General features: G+C 44.8%; 1 protein-coding gene across 4 annotated transcripts in view; it reads left to right on the forward strand.

Annotated features, from left to right (window-relative positions):
- ENDOV (endonuclease V) overlaps positions 1-8,291 on the forward strand; it is a 29,050-nt gene extending 20,759 nt beyond the window's left edge. For 3 of the 4 annotated variants that reach the window (XM_069952079.1, XM_069952081.1, XM_069952083.1), the window contains exon 9: positions 8,049-8,133. Coding sequence is in view for 1 of the 4 variants with exons in the window: in XM_069952082.1 (XP_069808183.1) it covers positions 8,049-8,114 (66 nt within the window). In the remaining 3 variants the exon portion in view is untranslated. Of the gene's footprint in view, positions 1-8,048 lie in introns of all 4 variants that reach the window. The other variant, XM_069952082.1, reaches the window with a different exon arrangement.
- Positions 8,292-8,987: the final 696 nt, after the last annotated feature.

The raw sequence follows: 8,987 nt of genomic DNA on the forward strand, positions 1-8,987 counted from the left end.
GCACTTAAGCACAGTGGGCTCTGAGCTCTGATCTAGCATGTGGCAGGCACTGGTTTCCATCATGGTGAGCAGAGATCACTGGAGCCTGTCGTTCTGTAGAGAGCACATCAGGAACTCACCTCAAGTTATGGTCACATCTAAAATAGAATCAATCTCTTGGGATTATAGAAGATTATTTCAGCACAAAGCCCCTCGTGCATAATAAGATATGTGTAATCTGCCTAAAAAGATTTCCCTGCATCCTCTACACTTGTAAACATAGTTGTAATGGACGGAGATGACAGTGATATGGAATGTTCTTTCTCTCCATGGTAATACTCATCGGCATTAACTCCTTAAGTGCCAGGACCATTTTCTCCCGCGTACCTCTTAAGAGCCGACATCCTACAGCGCTGTTTGGGGTCCTCAGTTTTGCGCCATCTTTTGTAGTTTTCGTTGGCTCCATATTGGTGTAGATGTTTTGATCGCTCTTAATTATTTTTTTTCTGATATATAATGCAACAAAAAATCTGCAATCCCGGCGTTTTTTGTTGCTGTTTTCATTTTCACCATTGCAGGATTACTATTGTTATAGTTTATTAGATCAGACAATTACGCACGCTACGATATATAATATGCTTTTTTATTTTTATGTGTTTTATATATAAAATGGGAAAGGGCAGATTTAAAGTGTATGTACCATCGCGTACATCACTTTGTGCTTTATCCCTTAATGGGACGCTGCCGGAGCGGGGATGCTGGTGGCACAATCCTTTTTTTTAATTGCTGCCCGGTTCCCACACACGGCCCCGGTCTATTCCCAAGCAGTGGCCTGGCAGGGAGCAGTGGGGGTATGCCGCCGGCCCCCAGTGTGATGAAACCCACTCCCCTCTGTGACGTGGCTCCATTAATTCTAATAAAGCAATGTCACAGAGGGGAAATCGGCACACTGGGGGCCGGCGGCATACCCCCACTGCTCCCTGCTAGGCCACTGCTTGGGAATAGACCGGTCCCACGGCAATTCAAAAAAAGGACCGCGCACTGGCATCTCCGCACTGGCGCCATTCTATTACAGGGGTACTCCAGGCCAGCTGTATAATCCGTATCTGGCCGGAGAGGGGATGGAAATAGAAGGCTCCGATGTCTTACCTCCCTGGTTCCAGCACCGGCTCCCGGATCGCGACGCCCCGTACTCCCGTCCCGCGGCCACTTCCTGGACTGAGCTGCGGCTTGACACGTGACGTCTCAAGGCAGCTCAGCCATTCAGCGGTCGTAGCGGGGTGTCCCGTAGTGTGAAGAGACCTCCTGCAGCAAGGGAAAACAATCTGGACCTGTGACTGCGGGGTCCTATCACTGACAGGTAAATTCTGCGATTGGCATCATTGAAGGGGTTAATGGGGGGAGGCCACACAATAACTGTGATTAACCCGGGTGCTGGTCCTCAGCCTCCATGAAGCTCAATTAGCCTACTGAGCTCGCTTCATAGAGCCCCCAGACCTTCTGGCGTGTCGGTACATCATGGGTCCTTAAGGGGTTAAAGCTACGGACAGGTGATATGAATAACAAGGAATAAAGGAATACTCCAGTGATTTTATTTCTCTCAAATCAACCTGTGTCAAAAAGTTAGATAGATTTGTAATTTACTACTATTTAAAAAATCTCAGGATTTCCAGTACCAGCAGTATAAGCTGCTGTATGTCCTGCAGGAAGTGGTGTGTGCTTTCCAGTCTGACACAGTGCTCTCTGCTGCCACCTCTTCATGTCAGGAACTGTCCAGAGTAGTAGAGGCTTTCAATGGGGATTTGCTACTGCTCTGGACAGTTCCTGAAATGGACAGAGGTGGCAGCAGAGAGCACTGTGTCACACTGGAGAGAATACACCACTTCCTGCAGGGCATACAGCAGCTGATAAGTACTGGAAGATTGGAGATTTTTATGTAGAAGTAAAGTGCAAATCTATATAACTTTCTGACACCAGTCGATTTAAAAACAGTTTTTGCTTCCCTGGAGTACTCCTTTAACCTAACTGGACTATTTCATAGTCTGCCATTTGTAACTACTAGAATGTTTTCCAGTACAGACAAGACCAAGGATCTATATAGAGCAGAAGAGTTTTCATATCACATCAGGATTGGCCTTTGATGGTTTTTGGAAATGTACAGGAATCCTATCTGCCGGCTATAGATAGTGTTGGCCGCCGGTGAGATATTAATAGATTGCAAACAATTACCTGCGGGATTATATCACATCATATGTGCGGTTACCGGACAGCAGGATACAGCGTCCAGCTGCCACACAGCATGGTCTGAACTGCGTCCCACCTTCCCTGGGAGGGTTAGTGAGATCATAGCAATGAGAGGGTCGGTGTGGGCAGCAGTGACGGAGCCATCAGTCATCTGCCAGCACAGATCACATTTATATTGCTGGCTCCTCGCAAAGTCGTCTAATGCAAATGTCTGTCACCGGACACTGTTACATATAGAGTTAATCTGCCTACAAGAAAAGCTGAGTCACTATGTCATTACACTGTACTATATATCCTTGTATCTGAGCCCTGCAGATCCCGGACCCCTGCTCTGATCGAGATCTGCTGTATTGGGCTATACCGAGCAGGGTCCCCCCTGTGATGTATACTCCTATTAGAATATATAGCTTGTGTAATAGGGCTCTAACAAGCGGTCAGGACAGCTCATGGACAACTAATGGAACTCATGGACACCTCATGGACTACCCATGGATGTCATGGACCTCATGGACAACTCATGGACAGCTCATGGACCTCAAGGACAATTCTTGGACACCTAATGGACAGCTTATGGACTTTATGGACCTCATGGACAACTCATGGACAGCTCATGGACAACTCATGGACAGCTCATAGAACTCATGTACACCTCATGGACTTCATGGACAGCTCGTTGACAACTCTTGCACACCTCATGGACAGCTCACGGACAACTCATGGACAGCTCATGGACCTCAAGGACAACTGTTGGACACCTAATGGACAGCTTATGGACCTCATGGACAGCTCATGGACCTCATGGACAGCTTATGGAACTCATGGACAGCTCATGGACAGCTTATGGACAACTCTTGGACATCTAATGGACAGCTCATGAAGAACTCACGGACAGCTCATGGACAACTCATGGACAATTCATGGACACCTCATGGAACTCATGGACAGCTCATGGACCTCATGGACAACTCACGGACAGCTCATGGACCTCATGGACAGCTTATAGACAACTCTTGGACATCTAATGGACAGCTCATGAAGAACTCACGGACAGCTCATGGACAACTCATGGACAATTCATGGACACCTCATGGAACTCATGGACAGCTCATGGACCTCATGGACAACTCACGGACAGCTCATGGACCTCATGGACAGCTTATAGACAACTCTTGGACACCTCATGGATGACTCTGTGCTTACCAGTATGATTCTTTTGAAGGGAAGATGCTTATAATCTCTCGCAGAGACAAAATAAAGTGTCAAGCCTCCTATACACGACTCCCAGATGAGCACTATAGCCAATGCTTCCACAGTTGCAGTAAGTAATAATATGTGTTCAGGGCTGCACTGCCTGGAATACATTAGTATTCTGCTAAACCTAAATCCCCGGCCAAAGAAATAATATTATATTGTGAAGCCATTTAAATATTAGCAGGTAAAGAAGAGCTTAAGTTAAAGTAAAAGGTATCTGCGGTATTCTTCCCTCCATTGACCTAACTAGCTGGTTCTATAGTATTGTGTCAGCTGTGTCCATACAGTAAACAGTGGTGGCAGTGTACAGGAGCAGGGAGTCCAGCATTAGACAGGTGTCCCTGCTTCTGTATGCTTATTCTATAGCACATAGAGATTTACAGTAATACCAAAGCAAATCACTGTTGTGCCTTTACAAGGCCTGATCAGTGGTACGTCCAGGCCGTACGAATGATTACTGCATTGTCTATGCGGCCTGTACAGTGAATTGTTGTCGGTCGCTCATCATCCTGTGTAAACTAACAATGATGCATTGAATGAGCTGCACAAAAGATTCAATCAGCCGACAAACAAGCATCTGCTCGTTTGTTGGCTGATCGTTGGTCCTCTTACATGGTCAATTTGTTGGCTATTAAAGGGGTATTCCTCTGAAACATAACTTTTGATAAGTTGCTGCCCATAGTGAGACTAACAATTCCTTCCATACTTGTTATTATCTATTAAGTCTCCTTCCCCCAGTTCTCAGCTGCTGCTTTCTGCTAAAGACACAAAAATCTGTGTGAGCTTTTCTCTCTGTCTCCCCCTCCTCTCCTCTCCTTTCTGAGACAGCTGATGTAAATAAGTTCCTGGCATGCTTTATCTGCAACATTGTAGTTTTTTTTGTTATGCTGGAAGGAACATTACAAAGAGGCAACAATGTTGCAGGTAAAGCCTGCCAGGAACTTGTTTACATCAGCCATATTAGGAGGAGGGGGAGACAGAGAGTAAAGCTCACACACAGATTTTGGTGTTTTCAGCAGAAAGCAGCAGCTGAGAACTGGGGGAAGGAGACTGAATAGCTATAACAAGAAGTATGGAAGGAAATATTAGTCTCACTATTGGCAGCAACATATCAAAATTTATGTTGGAGTGGAATACTCCTTTAGCATTCCTAGGAATGATGATCAGACCGTATAAAAGAATCTTAAGAAGGCCTTAAAGGGTACCTGCCAGCACAGCTGCTAACGGATCAGCGGCCAAGTCGACTATTAATCTGATAGTTACAAACCACGCGTGACGTAAATATGCATGACCGCTATTGGGTCATAGTGGAGGCCGCACACGTCTGTCATGCAGAGATGATGCCTTAACCAAAGTCATATCAAAAGGCCAAAAACTCCCAGAGTGAACATGCCGCATTGTATTCGCCCAATGGACAACCAAAGCGTTTTATTCTACAATGATCTTTGATAAAATGCTTTCGAAGAAGGTTGAGCCTTGCCGGTAAATGGATCCTGATGGAGTTTCTGCCTCATTTATGTGGATGATAGATGGAAACAAAAAGAAAATTCTACAGACGGTAAAACTGGCGCATTGTGATCAAAGACCTCGGGAACACAAAGCACTAACTGGTTATGGGGATTGAGAGAGAGGAAGACAAAAGCACAAGATGTCACATTCAGATGGAAGGATGCAAAACCAGCAAAGACTCCAATGGAAACAATCACCATATTGTGCTGCCATTGGTAACCAGTACAATAGAAGCATAGAAACATTGCTGTACCTTACACAGGAGAGGGGAATAGTAAGAGATTGTGGGGGTCCGACCTCCGTCCCATTCATGAGGCTCCTTTGTTTTGAATAGGGCCGCTGGTACTGCACATGAGCCGCAGCTCTAGTCATTCTCTGTGAAATCGCCGGAGAAAGCCAAGTATAGTACTCTGCTCTTTCCAGTGGCTCCACAGAGAATGAATAGAGCCGCGGGTAATGTGCTGTACCTGGCTGGGGCCAATATGGAGATTGCTGGGGGGTACTTGTCTTACTTGTCCCCTATCCTGTTTTAAGTATAAAGTGTATGGGGACCTTTAGCCTTAGCTGTTGGAAAGGAGTGTTGAAATATAGGCAACAGCTACAGACTCTTTGTTAATGGGTCCACTGGTTTCTCGTCTGATGTACTCTTTTCTATGGTTATGATGTCATTATTCTTCTTGCATACTGAAAAACAGAAGCACCAAGGGTGCACATAGCGTGAAAACTGCACACAAACAGGAGAAAGAAGATGGCTAAATGAGCCACTCACCTCTCGCGAGCGCAACACCACCAAACACTTTGGAGGATAACTCGTCTGCTGCCTATCCCACAGGAGCGGAGAACCGGCTGGAGAATCAGATAGGGGTGCAGAGGCGAGGTCCCTGCTGGTAGGAATCCTGTGACATCTAGGTGCTGGCGACTCCACACATTGTACCCTTGTCAAGGATGATGGGAGACGTAGTGTACAAAAAAAAGCTGTACGATTTATTAGGATAACACGTTTCAAGGTTGTCAGATCCATCAATGATGTTTGGAAGGGAATATAAAGGAATGAAAATTGCCAGGTGGGTAGAGGGGTCGGAATAGAGACAGGACTGTTGCACTGCTGTGTTTACAAGTTTATTACTGGTGGAGCAGTAGGTATTTCTGCAGCGTCATGGTTTACTACAGGTGGAGCAGTATGTATTGGTGCAGTGTAGTGTTACTTTACCACAGGTGGAGCTGTATATATTTCTGCAGTGGTGTAAGTTTACCACAGGTGAAGCAATATATATTGATGCAGTGTGGTGTTAGTTTACCTCAGATGGAGCGGTATATATTTCTGCAGTGGTGTAAGTTTACTACTGGTGGAACAATATATATTGATGCAGCGTGGTGTTTGTTTACCTCAGATGGAGCGGTATATATTTCTGCCGTGATGTAGGTTTACTACAGGTGGAGCAGTATATATTGATGCAGCATGGTGTTTGTTTACCTCAGATGGAGCGGTATATATTTCTGCAGTGATGTAGGTTTACTACAGGTGGAGCAGTATGTATTTCTGCAGTGTAGTCTCCCACAGATTGAGCAGCATGTATTTCTGCAGTGGTATAGGTTTACTACAGGTGGAGCAGTATGTATTGCTTTAATGTGATGTTTGTATACTACACATTACCCACACATTTATCCAGAGAATTGACAGTATTTCATTTGCATAGGCCAAGCCACTGTGTCCTACAAAGAGAAGTGTTGGCATATATATTCAGTAATTTATGGTTGCACCAGTGGGATATGGATATGTCTGGATGAGACCTTAATGAAAGGAAGGCACCAAGAGCTAAAGACTTACTATACATTACTATAAGATTCTCTTTGTTGCCCATAGCAATGTGAGAAACGCTCGAGTTGCTATAGGTAATGAGGAGACTCTCACTATCGGCCAATGTTGTCCGTCTCTCCCTTAGGTAGTGCTGTCATATTAGCACCCTGCTTTAGGGAGTGGACCATCTACTTCATTTGTCTTGATCCAGAACATTTGACTTGAGAGGTAGATGTTGTTCTTTGTCCTTGCACACCGAGACTCCCCGAGAGGTTCCCTGCTGGAGCTTCTTCTTCTTTCAACCATCTTGTCTGCTGTGTGATCTAAATTACCCGTTCAGCTTCTCTTTAATGTTTATTTCACGCTTCTCTCCACTTTCTTTATGTGAATTAGATGAATGAAGATGCAACCCTCCTCTAGATAAATCCGTGTGATGCCGATGGACTCATTAGTTAATCAACACTGACAGGCGGAGTGCTTCAAAGCCCAGCCAGCTGCACCGTCTCCATCATTCCCCATACTGGAAGCTAGAAGCATATGATTCTTCACACGCTCTACATGACCACAGGGGTGTCCGCAGTTCTGTTGGCGCCAACACATCTGGACATAACAGTTAATCACAGATCTCCATAAGTTCTCCTACTACGACCGTGTACAGTTTTTTCTTTAGTGATTATTTAAAGGGGAACTCTCAGCGCAGATTCGTCTAACCTGCTGATATGTCCCTATTGCACAGGAGGCGCTGAGGAGTACGGTATGTCACTTACCTTCATCCTCAGCGCCGTTGCGTGGGTAGAACATAACAAACAGCCTTTCCACTCTCCCCTGGTGGCCTCCTATGTCATCTTTGGTCTCCGGCTGAACAATCCTGCCTTCACTTCCGAGACGGACTCATCTGGTGGTAACAGCCCGCTTATGCTTTTGCATAAACTGGGGTACTCCAGTCAGACCCTGGAGTCGTTTTTTAGCCAAACTTTTAGCAAAAAAAAAAAATACAAAAAAATTGTACAAGACTTATCAAGGCTCCTTATGATAAACATATAATAACTGCCCCCCTAAGTCTCCAATGTTATTTTTATGTGCTTTATGCATCTTTATGCTAAATTGTATGAAACCACCTAAGAGTGTTCAGTACTTAGTGGCATCTTTACCACGAGTCAGGTGTCTGCTTTGTATGGGGATCGAATATGTTAAACACTCTAATATGCATTGTGTTCCGCTCACATTGTGTTCCGCTCACGGTGTTGATGCTTGGTTTTTATTTCAGGCTGATATACGATCAAGGGATTTCTGTGTTAAAACAACCAGCGCGAAGCAGAAGCCTCAGGAATGACCCACTTCCATCAAGGTTGTAATATCTGCCAACAACAGGGCAAAAATTATCAAAGCAAGCTTGGTTCGCATGTCGCAGTTTGATTGTAATAAAGTATTTTCTAGATTTTTTAACATAAAATATTCTACATATCTATGGTATTTATTTTTGAATAAATGGGTGTCACTCGTTAACTTATTTTCTTGGTTGTTACTTTTATGGTTCCACCAAAACCCCCACCAACTTTCCTCCTTAATTCCCAGAATGCATTGCTTTCCCTCAGCTCTTTATCACCCTGCCTACTGCCCTCCACCAGCACTCCTGACAGTTCCAGGAGCAGGGTTAGAGCTCAGAGACAAGATCCAGCCACACCTCCTGTACTCCACACTGATGAAGGGCAAACACCCCGAAACAGCTGTCTGTGGATGAAAACCTTGCTTGGGTGGTTTCCTTGACTGGAGACCCCCCTCGGTTTGGTTGTTCCTTTCCGGAGGAAGGTCTGGCTAGCTCACTGACGTTGAGAAACATATGATGTTGTCCCCGCAGTATTGTTGCATATTTGATCACACCTCCTCTATTGTCTTGGCAGAAGGAGGAGCCAGAGAGCTGGAGACAATACCACATTGTGCTGTTTTTCTATTTTTAACTTCCTTTCGGTTGAACCATGCAAATGCAGGGTGAAGCCAGTACTATTAGTGATAACACTGTATTAGTAAGTTAGGCTGGGTTCACAATGTGTTTTTGCAGTCAGTTTTTTTTCATCAGTTTTATGCAAAATATGGAATGGGGCCCTTACATTGTCGCTTGTTTTCTTGAAGTTCATTGCACAACAATTCATTGTAATGCTACATTCACACAACGTACTATTTTTGAAAAGAACGGCCGTTGTTCATT

This window comes from Dendropsophus ebraccatus, chromosome 14 (assembly GCF_027789765.1).
Source record: "Dendropsophus ebraccatus isolate aDenEbr1 chromosome 14, aDenEbr1.pat, whole genome shotgun sequence".
Lineage (NCBI taxonomy): Eukaryota > Metazoa > Chordata > Amphibia > Anura > Hylidae > Dendropsophus > Dendropsophus ebraccatus.